The following is a 24996-nucleotide window of genomic DNA, read 5'->3' as shown; positions in this document are numbered from 1 at the left end:
GAGAATTCCGATAAATTCATTACTCGCAACATTCACCATATTTAAACTTTATATTTCTCAAGCTGGAGTCAACAGAAAGCTTAATAGCCAAAGAAGACAACTTTTGAAAATAAAATCCTCAATAGTTTGTTTTAAATAAACATCTTGAAATTCTCAACTGTCTTCTGGGGACAGTGGATGACAAGGGTTTTTAAAAAGACTTTCACACTGGAAATTTTTATTTTCACACAACTTTGTTACCCTAGAAACCAAATCAAATATATAGCTAAACAAAACAAGGCAAAACAAAAAACTCCTAGGCATTTACAAGATATTTTCTCTCCATCCCAGAGCCTTATCCTTCTCTCAAGGATAGAGTGGGCAAACATGTTATAGTTATTGCTTGGGACTCTAAGAAAGTGAGTGCATAATTTTTTCTTTGGAAATCAAGTGTCTTTGGACAAGTCTTCTGGTCTCCACTGACACAAACTTTCCATGATGCTAGTGGTCCTGAAAACCTGCACACAATGAAACTATTTCCAAAGAATTGTATGAGCAGCCACTCACAGGGGAAGCCCTGCATGGCAAAGAGGGAAGCTCAGGCAGCTGCTCAGTGTGAGGACAAGGAGGGGCACAGATCTGACAAATGTTCTTCTCTGCCCTCAACACTCCCAACTAAAACAATCTCATACCTCATCCCCAGAAACAAGATCCATACTATGGTATCGCAGCTGTGGTATCAGCTTCATACTCCTGGGCCAATGACTCTTATGTGGGTAAATCACATCATTAAATAGTTCATGTTTATTGGGACTTACACTGTGATGGACCAAATAAGTGCTCATTATAGTCACAACACTGTGATAAATGACTTAGCATAATGAAAGAGTAAAAAGATTGCTCACAATTACAGCTGTCACATCAACATTATGGTTTACACTGACCATTTACTGGAAGCCAGACATTGTGGTGAGAGCTATGCAGGTATTAATTTGGTCTTACAACAATTCCACAAGTAGGTGGTATTACTATCCCCTTTCCAGAGATGAAATGACTTCACAGAGAGGGGGAGGAGCCTGTCCAAGGTCATATAGGCTTGAAGTCAGTAGCATCTGATGAGAGGTTAAAAAACCTGTAGGGCTGTGGCTTCACTCTGCCACCTATGAAGTGCTTTGAATGATTACCTCATTATTTTTAGAATTTCAGGAGTGATGTGAATAATCATTGAGTGGGGATTCTCTCTTTCACTTTGCACTTTTGCATAGTTCTAGCTTTTGAGTCTTTAAATTTCATTTGCTCTTACTTTTTTGTTGATTTGAAATAGCAAACTTTTTTTTAACAACCTTTCCTTATTATAAGAGGCAAGAGAGTAAAAAGAGTAAGTCACTGCCTCTATGATTCAGCTTCCTGATCTGTAAAATGACAGTAATAATACGTTGTGGGGAGACATATGTAAAGAACTTGAAAAGGGTTCTCTGTGTTTGTTATTGTTATGAAGTTTTCACCACCATTATCATCTTCAGTAGTGAATGATCCTCCCTTTCTTCCCCTTTACTTCTGTTCCTTTTCCATTTTCTTCTTTCTTCCCCATTATTCTTCCATCTTTTAATTAAAATTTTTTTTACCATAGTTTGGATCTAATGTGTCCCCCAAAAACCCCTGTGTTAAAGGTTTGTTTCCCAGCCCGTAGTCCTCCTGGGAGGTAATAGTCAAGTTAACTTGGCTATGCTTGGGGGTAAACATGACCACATAGAGCTGCAATAAGAAAACAAATATGATGCCTAAAGTATGAAAGCTTCAAATTAGGAATCAACACAGGGAAATAAGCCAAAGATTCACTTGCAAAGATGACTTAAAGACAGGATATTGGGGTTGGAAAGAAGACGAAGTTGAGCTTTCACAGAACATCTGATCTATATGCTACACTTCTTTGAACTTACATATTTGTGTTTGAGCTTGTTAATGTTATCATTTTCAACTTGGTTGAATTTCTATAGTCATTCAACATATGATTTAATTTTTTAAATTTGTTTTTGTTTACTGTTACCCTAATATTGACAACCTGAGTTTGGTTAGGTATAAGATAAAATAACTATATATTTGCTAATGTGAGTGGGAATCATTTTGTGTGATACCAAAGTGATACTTGCAAAGAATCAAAGATTTTTTGAAAATTATGAATAGGAGAGATCAAAATAACCTCATAATTTATGATATATGGTCAGAGTCCTCAACCTGTCCTTTGAAGGTGGCCTATATGCAATGATATCCCTTCAGTTGTGAACACCCAAATACCTTTCAAATACCTTTGCTCACCAAGAGTAGCAGTGTTCCATGGAGAAATGATTGATTCTGTGTCTGATAGAAAGGCTATGAAGGACAAATCCAGAGTATTTCAACTTCATAACAGTTTAATTTGAAAAGCAGACATAATCATAATGAACCAATTTTCAATGCTTTGTGGCTTTTGGTCTTGTGTGAAAAGACAAAGCCACCATTTTCTTCTGTATCTTTGTGGTTTATAGCTTCATATTTATGTCCATGATCTATTTCAAATTGCATACCGCATGAGTGAAGGGTTAAACTTAAAATAATTTATTTTGGTATATGGAAACTCACATAGTTGTTTTTACATTTTTCTAGAATTATTTGTTGAACAGACTACCTCTTGCCAATTAGATTGTTAAAAATCAGTTGCCACATACGTATAGCGTGTCTCTTCTTATGCCAAAAGTAGTCTTGGTTATTGTCGCTTTATAAGCTACAGGTAATATGAATCTTTCAATTTTGATCTTTGTTTTTAAAAGTTGTTCTCTCTATTCGAGGTATTTTGTATTTACATATGAATTTTTAAAACAGCTTGTCGACCTTCACAAAAATGCTTTTTTTTTTGTGTGTGAATTTAGTATACAGAACAATTTGACAGGAATTGACATCTTAACAATACTGAACCTTTTAGTATTTAAACAGTTTGTCTCTCCATTTCTTTGGATATTTTGCAAAACCTGCTTATTAGGTCTAGTAAGACTTTTTGTAGAGTTCTTGGGATCTATGAAGAAGAATATGGTGTCTATAATTAAGGACACTTTTATCTCTTCCTTTCTAGATTGCAGGATCTGCCAACTATCTATCTTTTTGCTTTCCTTATTGTACTGGCAAAGACCACCAGTATAATGTTAATTAGAAATAGTGAAAGCAGAGCAGATACTCTTGCCTTTTTTCCAATTGGCAACAAGCATTTAGTATTATTAAATATGATATTAATTATAGATTGTCTACATAAGCCTTTTAACAGTCTGGAGAAAGCTGCCTTTTGTCCCTGGTTTGAGTTTTTACTAAACATACATGTTGAATTTTTGCCAACTATTTCCTGCTTCTATTGAAATAGTTAAATGATTACTTTGTTTCAGGCTACTGATATCGTGAATTATACTCACTGATTTTGTATGTTGAACAAACCTTCATTCCTGATCTATTAGGTCATGATGTATCTACTTTCAAAATAGAGCTGGGTTTATCTGCAATATTCTTTTAAGAGTGTCCATGTCTAAGAAAAAGTTTGGTCATTAGAATTTTTTTCTGTATAATGTTTCTGACTGTTTTAGCCTCAATATAATCCTCTTCTCTTTCCTGGAAGAGACATTGTAGAATTAGTATTTCTTTTACTTAAATATTTGGTTGTACTCAAGTCTTCCTAATGTCTTTTAGTATCTTTAGACTGAGTATGTTCTCCTTCATTGCTTGTATTAGGCATTCATATTTTTCATTATTATTATGTACCTAAACTTTATTTATTTTGATGTGTATTATCATGGGATTACTAATTACATTATTTTTTGAATCAACATTTCTGTTTTGTGGGTCCCCCCAACCCCATTTCTTTATTTTGTTATCTTTTCTTATCATGTTATTTTTACTTTCTTGGAGTTTTATTCACAATTTTGTATTCTCATCTATTGAGAAAGATGCTTTGATATTTTCAGGCTTTCTTCTTACCCGATCTCTACTGTTGCTATATATTTTCCTTTATTAGAGATTTAAGTGGAATTGATTTTATAAATGATATGTGATAAATTTAAGATTTTTTTCCTTTGTTTTTACATAGAGAATTGAGTCAGAAATAGTATGGAAAAGACTACTTTTCTCCTACTGCTCTAGAGTGCCATCTTTATCATAATTCAAGTGACTACGGCTAAGAGTTTTTCTAGATTCTCTTTTACCCTTGGTGTATTTGAGTACTCATACATAATACCACATTTTATTAAATGCTACCATTTTATAGTAAGTCTTAGTCTGATAAATTCCCCAATTTGTCCTTCAAAAGTGTCTTGAATATCCTTGCCATAGACTGTTTCTATACATAATTTTAGAACCAAATTTTAAGATAAAGAAAAGCCTATTGGCATTTGGTATGGAATGAATTAAATATTGTAGGAAACTAAATTGATCTAACTTCACTGAGGACTGATAAGGGACATGACAAAGCATATGTGTTAGATACACTGTCAGGAGCAACAACAACATGTGTTGATAAAGAAAGATGAAAAGCATTACATGTTATACAAAACAGAATATCAGAGTAAACTCAATGTAACTACTGGCAAAAATGAATATGTGCTATTTGCTAACTAATAGCAGATTTATAAAAATTACAGCTTTAATTCCATATAACCACAGTTTATTGGAATTTGGTATGGAATACATCAAATATTGAGAGAAACTAAACCAATCTAACTTAATTGAGAAATGTTGAGGGATATGATTAATCATATCCACTAGAACTTTGCAGCCAGATGCTGGCTACCTGATAGCTACATGATATTTTTATTATTCAGTAATAAAAGTAACTAATTCTATATAAGTGGGCTGTTCCTTTGGATTTTCTTTCTCCACCTTTAACAATAAATACTTAGGGGGAAAACTAACACCCTTAACATTGAGTTTCTATACCCGTCATTTAAGCCTGTCCTTTATGGAGGTTCTCACCCAGATCAGTCCAACTTTTTCATCAGACATTTCAGCCATGGGGATCAGCTGGGCTGGAAATGTGAAGAAGGTAAGCAGAATTGTACACAGATACTGCCTAACCCAAAGACTATTTCATCTTTGCCAAAACTGCTCTCCTGTAGGTGATCTTCAGCAGGGTTGCTTGTCTAAAGCTGCTCAAGAAGGCATAAGAGTTAGGTAGCAGACATTTATGAAATATCAAGTTCTCCAGGCTAGGTAGGCACGTCTCTTCTCTTACCCCAAGATTTTTTTTTCCTGTGAACTGTCCTCAGTTCCCAGGTAAGACAATTGGGACTGTAGGGTAAGGGTGAAAAAGGAGCTAAAGAGACACAGGAATAGTTTGTATGTTCAATCACCTCCTCATATATGTTAATGTAGAAAATAAGTGTATTTTAAAATACCAATATATCATAGCAAGAACATAGCCAACAGGGTCAGAGACAGTAAAATGAACCAGTTGCAGAGGTGGGCAATCAAAAGTGGAGTATTGAAAGTGTAGAGCAAGTTCAAATGTGAAGATGCACATTTGTCTTAGGATTCTGTTGTGTGAGAATAGAAAAAAATAAAAATTAACTGAAAATGTATTCTACATTGTACTTTTATTTACTGATAAGAAAAACATCCAGACAAGTGAAGTAAGCTTGTCTGAATTCACATAACCTGTGAGCAGCTGAGCCAGGACCAAAACCCAAGACTGTACGGCTTCAGCACAAAAGTCTTTCACCAAACTAACTTCCCAGTTAGGGAGAGTAAAGGGGAGAACTTGTCAAAATCCAAGACTTGGGGTCCTTTCAGAGATGCAGTTCAAATTATATGTTTGAGATAGAAAATGCATAAATGTCAACATTACTGAATCAACTCAACCTACCTCTGTACTTTTATACAGGAGTTTTACATGCAGCTTTAGGGCTTAAACACATTAATATAATACAGGTTCTGGGAATTGATGTTTTATGTTATTGTTTTTTTTACTCAAATGTTCTTCCATATCCTTTATAAAGAATTACTGTATGGTCATAATTATGCCAACCAGATATCTGTGATTTCAATTTCTGATTACATTATGCGGTATAATAAGGAATATGTAAATCAATGCTATTCTGTATACATACTTTATTCTACTGATCAATGAGTTCATAACTTCAAAAAATTTTCACACCATATTAAAAATGCCTTCCCATATATAATTATGTTTGTTGAAAAAGGCATCACCATACTAGAAACATTTAATCCCTAGGAAAATTTTATCTATAAAGATGTTGTCCCATACTCATCAAGTTAATCAGGTTCCTGGTTATTATTAAGGCTAAAACTAATATTGAAGGCTTTTCTGTGGTAAGTTCATTAAGATTTTATGGCTGTATGAATTCTCTGATGTACAGTGAGTTGTGACTTCTGAATGAAGGCTTTCCCACATATCACACATTGATAGGGTCTTTCCCCAGTATGGATTCTCTGATGTAAAACAAGGTCTGACTTCTGGGAAAAGGCCTTTCCACATTCAGCACACATATAAGGTTTCTCCCCTGTATGAATTCTCTGATGTCCTGGGAGGTGAGACTTCTGAGAGAAGGCTTTCCCACATTCAGTGCACACATAGGGTTTTTCTCCAGTGTGAATTCTCTGATGTCCAATGAGATGTGATTTCTGACAGAAGGCTTTACCACATTCACTACACGTGTAGGGTTTCTCTCCAGTATGTGTTCTCTGGTGTATGATGAGCTGTGACTTCCGGGAGAAAGTCTTCCCACATTCAGTACATTCATAGGGCTTCTCCCCAGTATGAATTAACTGATGTGTAATAAGTTCTGTCTTTCTGCTGAAGGCTTCTTCACATTGAGCACACTTGTAGGGTTTCTCACCAGTGTGAATTCTTTTATGTATAATGAGGTGGGACTTCTCACAGAAGGCTTTTCCACATTCAGTACACTCATATGGCTTCTCTCCAGTATGAGCTCTATGATGTATAATAAGTTGTGACTTTTGGGAAAATGCTTTCCCACATTCTCTACATTTATAAGGTTTCTCTCCAGTGTGAATTCTCTGATGTATAATAAGGGGCGATTTCTGGGAGAAGGCTTTCCCACATTCACTGCACTCATATGGTTTTTCCCCAGTGTGAATTCTCTGATGTATAATGAGGGATGATTTCTGAGAGAAGGCTTTCCCACATTCAGAACATTCATAAGGTTTCTCCCCAGTGTGAGTTCTCTGGTGTACAATGAGATGAAACTTTTCACTGAAGGCCTTTCCACATGCACCACAATCATATGGTTTCTTTCCAGTATGAATTCTTTGATGTACAATAAGCTGTGACTTCTTAGCAAATGCTTTTCCACATGTAATACAGACACAGGTTTTCTCCTTAGTTTCAACATTCTGATATTGGATAAGGGATTGTTTATTGCTGAAAATGTTTTCACATTGATCATCATCACAGAGTATTACCCCATTGTGAATTCTCTCAAGATCAGAATTGGCCACACTGTGACTAGATAATTTTCCAAAACCCAAACTCTCATTAAGGTTTTTTCTTGAATTACCCTTATAAAAATTTGGTAGGCCAATATTTGGTTTTAAGTTCTTTTCAAATGTATTATATTTGTGGAGTTTTTGTTCTGATATATCTTGTTCTATGTACTCATCAAATACTCTTCCAAATGCATTATATTTATGACCCGATGCCTCAGTTGTTATATTGCTACTGACAAATGTGACTTGCCTGAAAAGTTTGTCTTGATTTCCCTGACAACTCTGCAGCTGGCTATCACGTTGGCAGACTTTTAATATGGAGTAAAATGATCCATCTTTTGTGACTCCTTTCAGTATCTTATTATGGAAGGAAACAGTCTTCAAAATATATGATTGGAAGTTATGAGGGTTACTCTTCCTTTCTAAAAGAAGGAAAGATAAAATCAAAAAGTCATAAAGAACAATTAAAAGAGTCAAAGTAGCAGAACAAATGGATAATCCAACAAAATTGATGAATTTAGACTATGAGTTCATGGTCTGGCATCTCAGAAAATAGTCCAGCACATAATGATTGGGTGAATAGATAAAGTATTGAAGAGAAAGTATTCATATAAAACCTAGACTTCAAGGAGATAGAAAAGAGACTTTGATCTTGACTTATTCTTCCAAGATATTCCTATTTTCCTTGCTTTCTAAATAGAAATTATTTTCACTTTTTGTATTCTTTTTCTTATCAACTATTTGTTATTTATAAATTAACCATTATTCTGCCACCACTTCAAAGAAACTAGGTCTCTTAAGTATTTAAAAAACTTTAACTCTCCTCAGTTTTCCTGACTAACAACTAAAACAAACAACAGAGAAACTCAAGTACTGCTATAGATTCAGTATCAGATTCATACCAAGAATACACATGTGAATTTAACTACTCCCAATAAAATGCCTACTGTATGCATCAAGTGAAACTAGCAAAGTTCTCCCAGAAAAGCCATATCTTATTAATTCCAAGGTTTTATGAACAGCTCTCTTCCACAGTTTCCCTTCATCCTCTTCCTTCAATCTCAGCACTTATGTCATTCAGAGCAATCATAGCTGCATACTCAAAAAATGCTTTTTCAAATTCTGCCACATCTCTTTAGATTCTAAATTTTTTCTGAGACTTAAAATATAGTAGCTGTATTTGTTGTTTAATTGTGTATTCATGTACCCAGAGGTCTTACCTCTTAAAGTACTTAAACTACTCTTATGTACTTGTAAGGGCTTTGTTTTCTATTGCCTTTATAGCTCTTTCACATCATAAAAGGCATACTTACATAATTTACACACAAATACACAAATAACCATATACATATTTATAAATATGGGGGGGATTAAAGAAGAAATAGCTTTCCACTGAAAGGCTCACAATTACTTTTAGTTATTTCTTAAATGCTTACTAAATGCCTATAATTATTGGTTGAATAAATATTAAATTCTCAGCATAGGAGCAAAGAATAGATTTCAATAAGAATAATATATAAGCCTCAGGCACCAAACAATTAAAAAACAAACAAACTGATATTGCACTTTCCTTGTCTCTCATGTGCATGATTTCCATCTGGATAGATCCAGTTTGGTATTTCTCTCTTTATGATCCATGGATCTTCTCCTTGTTCCAACTTTGAGATGACATCTGGTTTGGAAACTGGATATCCTATTAAATGGAAATCAGGAAGGAACTGGATTGATTGCACTGAAGGAAGAAGAGAAGGTACAATTTCAGGTGTTCTAAAATGAAGTTGTCTATTTAGCCCTCAACAAAGGGATGACCTCCATTTGCAAACATATGAAGGTCATGAAATTCATATGTATCAGGAACCAACTAAACACAGTAACTGATAAAGAAAGGCACTTGCTTATACAACTGGATTATACAGGGAAGCCATACTTACCCATTGAGACCAGATGGCTGAAGTTCTCCAGCATCACATCCCTATACAGGGTCCTCTGAGCAGGATCCAATTGCTGCCACTCCTCCTGGGTGAAATCCACAGCCACATCTTTGAATGATACTAACCCCTGTAATAGTACATTCCTATTCAATGTGAAGTGATCATTTTTATCATTACCACTGTAGTATACAAAACTATACCCACATCATAGTTTTTGAGAGAAACAATGCAAAGCTCTATTTTTAGCAAGAAAAATCAGATCAGGAAAATGAAGAGATAAACCATAAAATGCCTATCTAATATATATGGTAATTTAATAAATGATAAAGATAGCATTCAAGTAACTGGGAGGAAAAAAGATTATTCCATGAATGTTACTGAAATGACTGGTACAGTCAATAGAATAATATTAAAGCAATATGTTATTGGTTGAAATGTTTCTCCTAAAAATAGATATGCTGAACTAACCCCTAATACCGCAGAACATGGCTTTACTTAGAAACAGAGTCCTTGTAGATATAACTAACTATATGAAGTCATTAGGGTTGGATCCTAATCCAATATATTTTATGTCTTTGTCAGAAGGAGAAATTTGAGCAGACAAGGACAAAGGGAAGATGATGCAAAGAGATGCAGAAAAAAAAAGTGGCCATGAAAAAGTAAAGGAAAGAAACCTGGAATAGATTCTTCCTTCACAGTCACATAAGGAAATAACCCTGAAGACATCTTGATTTTGGACTCAAGCCTCCAAAACTAAGGCAATAAATTTATGTTACTTAAGTCAATCAGTGTGTGGTGCTCTGATATGGCAGCCCAGGCAAACTAATTCATTATATCTTATACCTTAGAAAAGATAATAAAATAAATTGTGATGGAAAAAAATTTAAACTCTAAGATGTCCTAGAGATCATAAAGTCAGAAAAAAGAAAAAACTTTTTATTTACAAGTATAGGGCAGAGAAGTCCTTTTGAAATATCAACATTAAAAAAAAACAGAAAATAAAAGAAAAACTACATTTACAGAATCATAGAAGACCAGTGCACTAGAAACTAATTAACTGACTCTCATTTTTGTGGGAAAAAGATCTTAGCTTCCTCCAAACCTAACTGCTCTTTTATAGACATGCAACAGCTAGCAATATAATGAAATATACCAATTACAATAGTAACAAAAGATAAGAAATCTCAAATAACAGGTACAACAAGAAATGTGCAGAAAACATTTATGAAGAAAACTACAACAAAGTCGCATGCCATCAAAATAAATGATTTGGGTAAGTAGAGAGCAATATAGTGTCTGGAGGGAAAACTGACTGTGACTTATGTCACCATTATTTTCACAATAGTTGTCATCTAATAGTGAAAAATAATCTAATAGTGGAATGATTTGTTATTATTTTAAGCTACTTTTCAGGAAATTTCCTAAATATTTATTTTCTAAATACTCCATTGTTATTAAGTGTTGCTTTCAGAATGAAAACAAATGAAGCATTGTTTCAAATATCAGCACTTCCCTTCTTCAAAGCCTCTGTGGTTTCCCTCCTGGCACACAGAATTAGTCTCATCTCAGCCATCTCAGTTGTAAACTTTTTCTCCTCCCACATCTGGTTCCCTATGCATCGCCAAGCTGCCAAGCACTTTGCCCATGACAGTCCCATTTAGTTTCCTATTGTATATATGAGAAAACTGAGAACTGTAGTCATTAAGAAACTATTGGCCAAAGATCATACACAGAAAATATGATTGATTGATTAATTTTCAGATTTATAAGATTTACTCTGAGTCACCAGCTTGATTCGTTACTACTCACTTCAGACTGCCTCCTTGATATGGAAAACATGGTCTTTCAAGTTCTATCACTTCAGTCCCATGCATAGGCAACCTCTCCATGCAACACTTACCTCTTTAGTTTTTCCTCAAATCCTCAGCTTTCCTAAAATTATTTTGTACCTACTTTTACAAATGCTGCCTCCCATCCTCACCCTATTTCCTTCATAACCCAGAGGTCAATAATCTTTTAAACCTCTTTCCTGCCTCCTTACAAAGCTGTTGGCTCCTCCTCTCTGTGATGACAGCACACTGCTTCCCTGCCTGTTACAGAGCTTTTCTGTGTTAACCCATCTCTTCATGCCACTTTTCTTAGCAGTGCTCTCAGTAAAGAAGAATGCCTAAATTTTCTTGAGATATTCAACAGCTACCCAGTGCCTATGGCATAAATTGAGCGCTCGAGAAAAAATGTGCTGAAAATGAACGAAGATTATAAAATTTAAAATAACTAAAACTCATGGTCAGTTAAAAGTAGTTTTGGGGCTGGGACTGTAGCTCAGTGGTAGCGCACTTGCCTCACATGCATGGCCCTGGGTTTTATCCTCAGCACCACATAAAAATAAATAAATAAAAATAAAGATATTGTGTCCATCTCCTACTAAAAAAAAACATTTTTAAAAAAGTAGTTTTGTATAGCAGTCGTGCATACTCTTTTGATCTGAAAAGTAGTAACATGAGAAAGATAATTAATGTAGAATGTAGAGGAAATACATTCTTATAGCAAAATGTATATTATAATTCTAGCATTCTGATTGTGCTTTATTAATGATATTCAAGTGCTTAATATACTAAATATATATATATTTTGTTAATTCTGAGAAAATATGGTATATAATCAGTGAAAATTTATACTTTTGTCATCTGTAAATAATTTTTACAGCTTGGGTGGCTGGGAGAATGGAAATGCCATTTAGAGAAGAAAAGTGACAGAGAATTGGGGCAAGTGTTAGAGGGAGAAAGGAAGGGGAGAGGCAGAAGCAATGCCTTCACTTCTGGATGGTTCAGAAGATGAAGCCCTCTTCCTGAAGGAACAAGCATTTATTCAGCTAATTAACCAGGGTAGTTGGATTTATTGGGCTAATAAAAAAATCTATTCTTATTCTTTAAAGCAGTGCTAACTAAAAGGAATATAAAACTAAAGAGAAAAATTATTTTAGATTTTCTAGAAGTTACATCCAAAAAGTTATTTTTAATAGTATATATTTATCCCTGTATACTGCCTCAAATATCATTTCAATATATAATTAGCTTTAAAAACTATTAAGTGGGTTTTCTGGAATTTTATCTTCAAATTTCAGTACATACTTAACACTTAAAGCATTTTAATTCAGACTAGCCAATTTCAAGTCTCAATACCACATGTAGCCACTAATGGCTACTATATTGAACAATAAAACTCACTGCTCCTGACATCTAAGAAGAAAAATGAACTCATCTTTTTGCAACAGAACTCAGTTGAACTTAATAATACGCAAAAAGACTACTAATATAAAAGCTGATTTCAAGATTTGACAATCACAATGATGAGATAATAATAGCTAATGCACACAGTAGAAACCATGTCCCAGTTATAGTTCCAAGCATGCTGCCTGCTCACTTAATTCTCACAACAACCCTATGAAGACTACCATCTCCATCGTTACAAATGAGGAAAAAGTTCCAGGCAACCAGGCCAGAAGAAATATTATGCATCTGATAAAACAACAAAGAAGAATGTTATGTACTGACATGGGCAGATAAACAAAATGTATGTGAAAATCTTATACTTCTGTCATTAAGTCGAAAACCAGGTTGTGAAACAAAATGTTCACTATAGCATCATTTTTCCAAAAGGAACATACAAGAAAATAGGAGGCATTAAGATTTGCAGGGTTAGAAATAATAACACTGAATATCTCAGGGAAAGGAGGCATTAAGTTAAATAGACTCTGTTTTTAATTTTTATTTTCTTATATAGTTTAAAATTTTTATACCATGCAGAAGGCGAATGTTGATTAAAAAAAATAACACATATTTTTTAAAATGGAAGAGCAGAGAAGAAACAATCAAACTGGAGAGTAATCCGACAAATTCTGAAACCACAACAAAGAACACAGAGCACAGGAAGTTTTGCCCTCCAAACCTTTGCCAGTTAAATATAATTTAAGAACTTTTTTTTTTTTTTGAGAGACATAGGTATTTTGGAAGAATATTCAAAATGTATCTATCTTAAATTATCCAGATTCTACCTCTGGATAAATTAGACTCTAGAAAGTCTTTACAATCATTTTCTCCTCTAAGGCAGGTGTTGACAAATTTTTTGGTAAAGATAACATTTGTGACATTGTAGGCTATCCAGTCTCTGTTGTAACTACTCAACCCCACAACTGCAGCTGGAAAATAGGTATGGATAATGTCAACAAATATGACTGTGCCTCAGTAAGACTTTGTTTGCAAAAAATTTGGAGAACTGGATTTGGCCAAAAAATAAAATCCAAGTGTTTGGCTAAAAAATTATCATACTTCCCATTCTAAAAAACATAATTTTAAGACACATGTACTGGTGCATTTACCAAATGAGTGTTAAACACTGTGTATCTAGAGAAAGACCCCAAATAGCCTTTTTTTTTCCCTCTCTCTCTTTTTGTCTTATACAGCAAGAAATATTTTCTTCCCATAGGAGATTGATCTGCTTTAGGAAATGCAAATCATGAAATCATATAACTTATGATGTCTACTTCTGTAAGAAGGGACAGAAAAATTGATATGAATTTAGAAAAACAGTTTTGAGCCAGATTTCTACATATTACTCAGCAACTCTTTCTAGGTCTTGATCATTATTATTTCTACCTTTACCCTAAGCTAAATTTTAAATACTTGTGTTTTTCCATTTGACTGGGTGGAAATCCAAGGTGGTAAATGTTTAAAAAGCAACTTACCTGAGACTTCATTTTCTGCTATCTTCAACAAGAACAGATGCCAGAAAAAACAAAACTGGTCATCAGAATAAAAATTTCACGGTCCAAATCCAGAATGTAGCACAGCATTCAGCATTCTAGAAAACACCACCAGGTGAAGTCAGGTGGGTAATGGTCCACCTTGTGGGAGAAGGTTGAGAAGGTTATTTGAACCTTAGAACTATCAGCAAACACCATTTGGAGAAGGAATCAACCATTAACTTTTATTTGTTTTGCCTTTAACATGATCACAAAAAACTCAAGACAAATTTTTTTCTTTTTTTAAACTTCGATTCATGTAAGGATATGTGTTCAGTTGATTTACTAAGAGTTGTTCCCCCTGGAAGCCAGCAATTCTACTTAATAATCATGAGTAGTTATCTCCTAAGGGTTCTGATATTTTTTCTAAACGTAGCAAACCCTCTTGCCAAATCAATATTGATGAACTAAAATGTTAATTTTAAGACATTTTTCTGCTGAAATTTTTATTGCTGATTTTCAACAGTGCTGTTGTCTGTGTACAAAAATGGTAATAAGTTGGATCCACGGATAAAAGGAAATATTCCACAATGCAGGATGGTACAAACCTGGTAAATATATCTCAGTCCCAGGAAGAGTCATGAGTATAGGGCTAAACTGGTTCAGAGCAAGTGGGGCTTCTATGAGAGGGAGACCATTTTATATGGGGTATCCCAGGCTTTATCAAAACAGACCTGGAAGGAAACAAGACAGTTATTCATGTCCTGCAACTCAATAATATGTCTCTTGAGTAAAATATAAGATGATTTCAATGAAAAAGGGGAGCTGAAATTACACTTTCATAATAATCCTCTCTCTTTAGGTTTGTTCGATAAATGACCATTTCTGAGGAAAGACATGAGGTTATGGGGACAATGGGAGACTGAGAAGATGTGACCAGAGCTTGACTTCTACTCAATAGCTGACTATGACTGGAAATTTAATGTAAAGGAGAGCCTTTCTTAGTAAATCGTGGCTACTAGGTCGCCCTGACTCTATCATTGTTTCTTCCAAATTTCGGAACCCCTAGCAATCACATGCTCCATATGGACTCCCCCTTTCTTTAGTCCATAGCCCCCCACCAATCGGATTCCTAAGAGCGATCTAAGTCATTGTACCCTGTTAGCCCTCCTTCACATCATTCCTGACTCCATAGACACCCCGTCATTCCCCAATTGTTAATCAAACAGCTCATCCATCCCTGACTCAGAAATAAACCCAACACTAACGGTACGCACCTCCCACCCAGTGATTTCATAAACCTCCCATCCCAGACCCGGACTGACGCGTTCCTTCCCATTATCAATCCCACCGACTCACTCATCACTGGACACGTTCCTCTTCTGACCCCCAGCTCGATTACTAGGTCCCGAAACGCCCATCACGGCTTAACCAGGATAGCTGTCACATCCATAGTAGCAACTCTCCCGCTTCCTGTCGGTGGGCACCTCACCGGGCTCCCGAGCCTGCGCCGTTCCGTACCAGGCGGCTTTGTTCAGCGGGCAATATGGCTGCTCTCAATTGCTCTTAGGCAAGGGAGCCGCCATTATGAAAGTCAAATTGGTTCCGTACAAACACCGGATTGGCCTGGAACCGGGCTGTACCACCACGCTAGAGAAGTGGGGGAAGAGGATGAAGAAGACTACCATAAGAACAAATGAGCTGCGCATTTTTGCAGAGAGATTTTAAGCGGACACTAGGAAGGAGTTTTATTCTTTTGTTGAAAGAGGAATAATTTAGAACGGTAAAATATTTTCTTTAGCGCATCTACACACACGTGTTTGGAGTCCTCTCCCGGGTGATACCACATTTGGGACCAAAATCTGGGGGTGGAGAAGGGATAAGTAGTCTCATCAAGACTTTAGTTATGCTAATACTAATGATAGGGAATTGTTCTAGGATAAGTGCAATTTATAGTTATATATTTATTTACCATAATAATAAAGTTTGGGGGGCAGAATGAAGCAGAAACAGGATACTTGAGAGTTAGGGAAAAAGAGGCTGAAAAACTAGGACAAGGAGAAGCAGAGAATTTGATTAACCAGCAAAGGAGAGGCAGGCTAAGAAGAGATTGGCAACTGATGAAAGAGAGAGAGAGGAGAGAGGAGAGAGAGGAGAGAGAGAGAGAGAGAGAGAGAGAGAGAGAGAGAGAGAGAGAAGAGAGATGCAGGGCAAAAAGAAAAGGTGAAGGAGATAGATATGCAGGGCAAAAAGAAATGAGAGGTGTAGGAACAGAAATGGGAAGCTAAGGGAACAGACTGTAGGAGACTGGGAGAGAGATTGCGATATAGAAGAGAGACACTACAATAGGGAAAGAAAATGAAGGGAAGTATTATTGAAGATTTTAACAAAATTTTTAGAAAATGTGATTAAAAAAAGAAGAAACGAAACACTTGATGCAAAAAGAAAATACTAAAATTGTTATCTTCACCTTTAGTCCTTACATAGAGCATTTATATGTTTTAGAGATTCACTGTTAGGGGACAGATAGATGAGGACGGTGGGAACATGAGATCAAAAGAATAATTTCATAACATGGACCTGCTATGCTGACCCCTGCATGCTTTCTTTTCTAAGATGCAGTCAACCTGCAGCCTTGCTTGTGTAATTGGACAGTCTATGTCACATTCCTCAGCAAGCTACCTGTTATCTGTAGGAGAAATGCAGGACCCAAATAATGTTGATAACAGGAACCCAAGTAACCCTTAAGGGGAAGACTTTTGTAACTCTTTCATAGACCAGATCATGAAATTCAGGGAGATAAGGATAATTCCTTCCAACCATAAAGCTTGTAAGACTTTAAGAATCAGAACCAATCAGCATGAGCCAAGGTGACCTAGAGTTGTCATGACAGCAGGTACTTGAAATTCTGATGTCATCCTGCTTTGAGTCAAAAGTAGAAAGGTGGACCTGGGCAGGACTCTGGAAAATTCTCTGGGATTCCCAATAAAACTGGAGTGCAGGCAAGGCAAGGTGACTCTCCTTTCTGAGAGGATCCAATCTTTTCCTTGAAAGTGTTCCCTTTCCCTTTTCCTATCTGTTCAATAAAGTCATTGCCTGGTACTCTGAGCAACATGTCTGAAATATTTCTGACTTGGTGGCAAGAATCAGGATTTGAAGTGGGGGAGGGATCTTCGCTCTTCCTCAGTTTCCCTGAAGGCTTGAGCCCTGTAACAACTTGAATAGACATGTTTTCTGGCTTTCATATGGGCCACAATTTTTTGCATGTAATTAAATAAGGAGCAAGTTTACATTTAGCAATTGTATTTCTCATGTCCAATAAAAAATCTGAACTTAGATAAGAAAGACTTTATTTAGAACAACATGGAATAGGAAAAATGCTCCAATTTCAAAATTCTAAAAGCATCTCAATATCAAACAAAAATGCTCTTTTATAGGGATGAGTAAGAAGAGTTAGCAGGAACTTTGTGGGGGAGGAGGAAAGGGTGGAGGTGTGCAGGTGGCAAAACCAGGGCATTTCAGTGGGAATGGTTGTTATGGTTGTGGGATTCTGAGCATAAGCCGTTAAAGGGGAGGCAGGATGTTCAGCAGTCTAATGCTTTGGTGTGTCTTTAAACTTTCTTGTGAGCCAAAACTTAGGGGTCTGTTAGAGGAGAGAAGCCTGACTAAAATTTGGTCAAGATGGAGAAGAAGATAAGAAATGGCTGATTGTGAGCATGTGATCACTCACTTCAATTTAAACTTCCATAGTTCTATCGATAGTTACTGATTGCGTTTTGTTTAAGGCAATATATGTTTGGGAGCAGTTCTATCCAGCTGGATCTCTCCAAAGGAGGAGCCCATCTGAGTCTCTGTGACAGGTTTGCCAAACTTTGTTCCACAGTGAACCCTGAATCTCAGTCCCAAACTGTCCCAGTTATATACTGAGAACAGTTCTGTCTGTCAAAGGAGTCAAAGAGAGCACAACCGGCAATTCCCCTGAAGGCTGAGATCAGAGTTGACTTCAATTCCATTGTGGATCTTGAAACAACGTCTAAATTACCTCTGGTTCTTCTCAACTGAAGTTTCAGAGCAGGCTTGTTCACCCAGGAACCCACCTAGAGGCAAACCTATCTCATGTCCTTGAATGAATACAGGACTGAAGATTTAATTTTCTGTCATGAACACTGAAAAAACCCTGAGTCTTAGTTTTAGACCCCTTTAAGCCACAGACAGGCAGTATGGCCAGTCCAAGGACCTACCCGGAGACCCAGAGGAAGCCTCCCTATCAATGCATCTGGTAACAGACCTGCCAAAATCTGAACTATGGAGCCTCATCCCAGAACCAGTCCCACAGATTAAGGTCTTGGAGATAGTCCAGTACATCCCTAAACCACACAGAATCCATGCCTGCAAGAGACCCCTAGTAATTATGCTGTACACTGAACATCAGAACCAACTGCAAACCCTGGATATAACCTCATCAATTGAAATCCTGAAGATAATTCTAACAGGACATGACTTCAACAAGCCAAAACCAGTCTGTAAAGACCAAAAGAGGGGTTTGTTCCTTGAAATGCACATATATCAATGCAAAGCTATACAGAAAACAAAGTATCACATAAATATTATATTACCAAAGGAAAGTAAGAGATCTCCAATGTATTATCCCAAAGAAATGAAAATATATAAGTTGCCTGAAAAAGTGTTCAAAATGATCATCTTAAGCATAATGATACATAAGAAAATAAAGAGAGATAACTAAAGGAAACTAGAAAAAAGAATTTGAACAAAAGGAATTTAGTAAGCAAAATAGAAACTATAAACCAAACCAAACAGAAATCCTGGAGCTGAAGAAATCAATGATGGAATTTAAAAACTCAATAAAGAGCTTCAAAAGCATACTTAATCATGCTGAAAGAAAGAATTAGTGACTTAAAATCAGGACATATGAAATTAGCCACTTAGAGGAATAAAGAGAAAAAATGTCAAAAAAGGGTGAAAAAAGTATAAGAAACTATTATAGTTTAGATATGACATGTCCCCTAAAAGATCATGTGTGAGACAATACAAGAATATTCAGAGGTTAAATGGTTGCGTTATGAGAACCTTAACCTATCAATACATTAATCAACTGATAGGGGTTAACTGGGTGGTAACTGTAGGTAATTAGGGTGTGGCTGGAGGAGGTGGTTCACTGGAGGCATGCTTTTGGAGCTTACATTTTGTCCTTGGTTAGTGGAGCTCTCTGGTTCCTAATTGCCATGTCCTGAGCTGCTTTCCTCTGTCATATTCTTCTGCCATAATGTTCTGTTTCACCTTGGGCCCAGAGCTGTGGAGTTGGCCATCTATGATTGAGACCTCTGAAACCATGAGCCAAATAAAATTTTCTACCTCCAATTGTTCTTGTTTGGTCTTTCGGTCACAGTGATGAAAAGGTTGACTAAAACAGGGACTTATGGGAAAACATACACTGTATGGATGGATGAATTATGGGAGTACCAAAGATAAGAGAAAGTATAGAAAGCTTACTTTATGAAATAGTGTCTGAAAATTGTCCAAATCTTGGGAGGGATATAGATATTTAAATCCAAGAATATTAAAAGGACTTAAAGAAGGATTAATTAAAAAACAGAACCCCAACACTGAAAAACATTTAATTGAATTGTCAAAGTGAGAGACAAAAAGAGACTCTTAAAAGCAGTGAGAGATAAGAAATTTATTATACACAAAGGGTTATATATATATATATATATATATATATATATATATATATATATATATATATCTGATTTACTATCAACAGAAACCTTGAAATCAAGAGGGAGATAACGTATTCAAGTGCTAAAAATAAATAAATCTGTCAACAAAGAATACTATATCCAGCAAAACTATCATTTTTTTTTTAAAAAAAGGTGTTACAAAGACATTCCAAGAAAAATAAAAGCTGAGCGAGTTTATCACCAAAACAGATTTATAAGAAATGCTTAAAGGAATTCAAGTTAAAACAAAATGGCTGGGGTTGGCTGTATCTCAGTGGCAATGGGTGCCTAGCATCCATGAGGCACTGGGGTCCATCTCAGCACCAATAAAAATAAATAAAGACATTCTGTCCATCTACAAGTATAAAAAATTTTTTAAAAGAGATTTGAAAAAATTATAAATAAAACATATGAATGTATAAAGCTTACTTGTAAGGAGTAATAATAAAGAGGAGACAAAGACAAGATACAGAGGCAGGGAAGGTGGCAGAGTGGCTCATTGTCCAAGCGGCCACCTTTATTTATACCAATAAGTTACATTAGGTCATTAGTAACATAACTACATTATTGTTTAGAGTATCAGTAAGGTTACTTATTGTGCAGGTACATTTTACAGTATGTAATGTTAGGAGCTTTGTGTAGCTCTCAAGAAAGTCCATTGTCTGAAGTTACTGTTAGGTGGGCAGATCCAGGAGCACCAGAACTTGGTGAAACATTGTAGTTATCAAGCAAACAAGTTCCTTTATTCCCAGGAGTTATGTGCTTAAGATTAAGGTTGATGGCTGATAAGACTCTAGCATGGAGAGCATTACCATAGCAACCAGGCATCCTATGCCTTTGCACAAAAACTTTCCCAGGCACCAAGCATGCCACAGCCATGAAGTCATCAGGGACCCCAATCCCAAACACAGAACTCCTACACTTACTGGTATACATATATAGTCATAATATGCTAATAGTCAAAAGGTTGTCTATCCTTAGGTATTAACTATAGTGTAAATATTAAAAGATGGATATATTAAAAATAACTATAGCTATATGTAATTGTTTAATAGATATTCATCATAGAGAGATACAAACTGAGATATCAATAGCATAAAATGTGACAGGCAAATTTGTAGAGTTTTTATATGCAAATGCAGTTAAAGTGTTATTTAGTTGTGTTATTTATGGTTATATTTTATGTAAGCCTCACATTAGCCAGAAAGCAAAATTTCTAATAGATATACAAAATGTAAAGAAAAAGGAATCAAAGCATCCCACTATCAAAACACAACAAACATAAAATAAATAAATAAATAAACAAAATAAAAGCAAGACTGGAAGAAAGTAGCAAAATAACTATAGTCAGTAAAGAGTTAAAAAGTTGTCAATAGTAAGTGATTTTTTATCAGTAATTACCTATAAGGTTAATAAATCAGATTCTGCTATCAAAATACAGAGTGTCTAAAAGGATAAAACAAAACAAAAATCAATAATATACTGCCTGCAAGATACCCATTTTAGCCTTATGAGAACGCCCAAAGACAGAGAATGAAGGGATGGAAAGAAATTCCCAGGTAAGTATAAATACAAGACTAGTGGTGGCTATATTAATATCAGATAAAACAGACTTTGAGTAAAAAAAACTAAAAAAAAATTAATAATAAAAGACAAAAGAAATCATTGCATAGAGGGGTCAATTCAAAAGGAAATACCAACCACTAAGCTGTCATTTATAAATATATACAGAAAATATCAATAGATTTTAAAGGAGAGATAGATTATAACAGAATAGTAGGGGATCTTAATACTGCCGTCCCAACAATTTCTAGGAATTTCTTTCCATCCCTTCATTCTCTGTCTTTGGGTGTTCTCAAATGGCTAAAATGGGTGTCTTGCAGGCAATGTATTTTTAGATTTTGTTTTGTTTTATCCTCTCAGACACTCTGTATTTGATAGCAGATTATACAGGCAGAAAATCAATAAGCAAGCATCAGCTTATATTCTTGCTGGGATTCTCCAACTGTTTTTTTTTCATTTCAACTATATTTCAATAAATATTTAAAAATCATTATTTGCTAGTTCCATTTTCAGTCTTAATTTGCTAGTTATTTCATGTTATTTTATTTCTTGCTATTAGAATCTTTCTCAATTCAGAACTCTATGGTTTCTATCAATTGATCAAAGTTGATATTGGAAGAAAATTCTTTTATTCCAGAGGGTTAAGGTAAAAAAAAGTAATGTGTCAAATATGCAGAACTTTCTTTGTGAGTGTCTTGGGTCATGGATAAATGACCTCAAGATTTTTTTTTTTTTTGGTACTGGTTTCCACCCATGTCCTGTGTGGCTGTGGGAATAAGGTTCCCCTTGATGGAATGGGCTGGCTGAGAAATAAAAGTTAAGAGAAATAAAATGGAGGAAAAAAAAAACACAGTACACTGAAAGTAGTTTCAAAAGAGGGGCAGGACGGGCAAGCTGATCAGATGGATTGAGCTTCTGGATGAAGATGGAGCCTCCACTTGCTTTATTTATATTGGGAAATATCAAAGGACTTCCACAGAATATTCTTCATCAAAATAGGATAAAGGTGGGCTATCAGTTCCTAAAATGAGGGCTCTTTCAAACAGAGTGGAGGAAAAAGTCATGTGCATTGAGTGATCTATTGCCACAGGAGAGCCATGGAAAATTCCCAATGCCAGGTCTAGCCCTCCCTGGCTTCCATGCTGAAAAGGTCCTCATGTATTTTATAAATGGCTTCCTGCAACTGTATGTTGAACCCAGGGGTGGTTAACCACTGAGATACATCCCCAGCTGCTTTTATTTTTTGAGACAGTTTAACAAAGTTGCTTAGGGCTTCACTAAATTTGTGTCAAGATCTGTTGAAGTCTGTTTCAGATCAATTTTTCTCTTTCCCTCACTCATTTTTATGTATTTATAAAAATGAAATCCAAGTCCATCTTAGAATAAGACACAGGACAATAATGAAAAGTAGGTTATCAGGGGAAAAAAACAGCCTGTGAGAGCTGGCCAAAGTCTTTGAGATCACCTTGTCTAACTTCCCCAAATGACTTATGGGAAAATTGAGGCCCAGTTTGTGGTGACTTGCTTAGGATAACACAATGAGTCAAGGGATTCACATAACTCTGGTGTTCTTTCAATGATACCACAGAGCTCCTTTCCCTATCTGACAGCCCATCTGAGACTTGTTAGCCCAGCACATAGTAAGCACTTGTATCAATGGCAAATAACAATGAAGGATACTAGGGGCTTAAATAACATGCTACGAATTTGGCCTGATTTTTCTCCTGTCTTGGCTTTCTATTGGTTTTTAAGACTGGTTGGATTGACTGGTGTGTGCCATGTTGAAGCTCTGTGTTCTGGTCTCTTTGAAATGTCCTAATGCATTCTTCCCACCTCAGGGGAACTAATAGAAACACATATAGGAAACTAAGATGGGCAGTTATCAAAAAGCAATTAAGCTAATTTTATATTGTGAAATCTGGAAGAAGAAAATGAAACAAGGGAATGAGATGGAGAATGAATGGAGGATGAGAGTTGCTATTTTAACCAGATGAGTCTGGGAAGACTTTTCCAAGGACAACTATATGTTTCACATCCTGTTGACTGCTTCCTCTTACTATAATACTCTTCTTCCAAATCTTCACCTGGCTGTCTCCTTCTCAATGCTTCAATGTCTAAGCTTCCAGTGCAAATGTTATCCCCTTTAAATTTTTTTTCTTCATTTTTCTCACATAATTTCCATAACTAAGTATCATTCCCACTTCACAAAATTTCTGTATGGCCCTAACATATAATCTTATCTTCCAGTGCCTCCATAAGAGTTAGATGGGGTTACCCTCTATGAAGACTCTTCAGAGACCACTGAAGATATGCCTTCAGGTGTTATTTCTAAGATCCAGTTATAGTTGGTATCAGTTCCCTCAACTCACTGTTTATAATGATGCAAAGAATTTGCTTATACAGGTTTGCACATCTTTTTGAGGTGTGGTCTATTATATTCAGAGGTTCTCATGCTGGGAAAGTCTCACTTTAGAAAGTAAATATTGGGACCCTGTATGGAAGAAGTTAAGCAGGCAGGAAATATGGGAAGAAATTTATGTGCAGATACCATATTTAGACACATAGGCTTCAGTACATCCCTGACAAATGTGACTTTTTATTAGAGATGCTTACTGAAAGTTCTCATAGAAGAAGAGTTGGGCCCACAGCAAAGAATGCAAGAGCATTTTAGAGAATATAAGGCAGAATTTTTATGTTCTGATATAATACTTTGTATACAAACTATTTTAAACATGTCTTCCCTACTCCCCAAAGGTTTTTCTCTGAGGCCTGCTTAATTCTCAGTGGATATAGTCCAGGTTTTATGGAGGCAATAAAATAGGGGTTCTAGAGATATAGTAAAAGGTTGCAAATTTGTATATCTTTGCAAGATAAAAAAATGAAACATAATTAATGTCACTTTAACATAGCCTGAGTTAGGCCAGCAACATAAGGACAGTGAAATTCTAGAGAAGAGGATAGGAAATCCTCTGTACAATCAGAGGCAGAGAACCTGCTATGAAAATGAAGTTTAAATGCATGAACGTAGAAATTAACAGCCTACAGCTGGAAAAGAGAAAGATAAAGGGGACATATATTATCTAAGAATATACTGTCTGTCAGGATTTCATACACAGTTGAAGAAACAGAAACTAAGGGTTAAAGTAGGCTTCTTAAATTCATGCAATCTGTAAGTAACGGAACCAGGATTCAAACCTAAGAAGATCTGGATTTAGAATCAGTTTTCCACAACATCAAGCTCTTGGTGAGGTAGAGTAAAAGGATGAAATGAGCAAGAAGAAGAAGTTTCAATTCCAACATCCTGGATCCATTCATAGATAGGTCACCTTATAATCCTGAAATGCAAAAACATAAAAGGTCATATTTATTCAACCTAATCAACACATCTATTTTTATACATGAGGAATTTTACATCTAACTTTAGGAGTAAAGGTCAAGTTCCCTCCCTCAAGTACAGTCTCAGGATATTGACACTTTAAGTCTAAGTTATCTTCATTTTCTCTACAGGGAATGAATACATGGCAAAAGTTATGGTAGTATAACATTAACAATCCTATCACGT

The 24996-nt window shown here is 35.6% G+C and overlaps 1 protein-coding gene and 1 long non-coding RNA gene across 5 annotated transcripts in view; one reads left to right on the top strand and one right to left on the bottom strand.

Annotated features, from left to right (window-relative positions):
* The window catches only part of LOC124103546 (uncharacterized), an 81964-nt gene extending 71790 nt beyond the window's left edge, over nucleotides 1–10174 (top strand). For both annotated transcript variants that reach the window (XR_009228286.1, XR_006855216.2), the window contains one exon: nucleotides 9972–10174. This is a non-coding gene — a long non-coding RNA (uncharacterized LOC124103546). The remainder of the gene's footprint in view (nucleotides 1–9971) is intronic.
* Nucleotides 6085–15647, bottom strand: Znf300 (zinc finger protein 300). Of its 3 annotated transcripts, none has more exons than XM_058584216.1 (6): nucleotides 15490–15647; nucleotides 14739–14864; nucleotides 14134–14292; nucleotides 9390–9516; nucleotides 9025–9151; nucleotides 6085–7876 (listed from the first exon to the last, which is right to left on the bottom strand). In XM_058584216.1, the coding sequence occupies exons 3-6, from the start codon at nucleotides 14143–14145 to the stop codon at nucleotides 6331–6333; spliced, it is 1812 nt and encodes a 603-aa protein (XP_058440199.1). In that variant the 5' UTR covers nucleotides 14146–14292; nucleotides 14739–14864; nucleotides 15490–15647; the 3' UTR covers nucleotides 6085–6330. The 3 variants fall into 3 exon arrangements, with proteins under 3 accessions (XP_058440199.1, XP_058440201.1, XP_058440200.1); XM_058584218.1 differs by having other exon boundaries at nucleotides 9390–9474; XM_058584217.1 differs by having other exon boundaries at nucleotides 14134–14249.
* Between the last annotated feature and the right edge of the window lie 9349 nt (nucleotides 15648–24996).

The sequence above is a fragment of the Marmota monax genome, unplaced genomic scaffold (assembly GCF_021218885.2).
Source record: "Marmota monax isolate L192 unplaced genomic scaffold, Marmota_monax_Labrador192_F-V1.1 WCK01_AAM20220418_F8-fsc00006, whole genome shotgun sequence".
NCBI lineage: Eukaryota > Metazoa > Chordata > Mammalia > Rodentia > Sciuridae > Marmota > Marmota monax.
The sequence above is the reverse complement of the archived record's forward strand: the minus strand, read 5'-3'. Positions and strand labels throughout refer to the sequence as shown.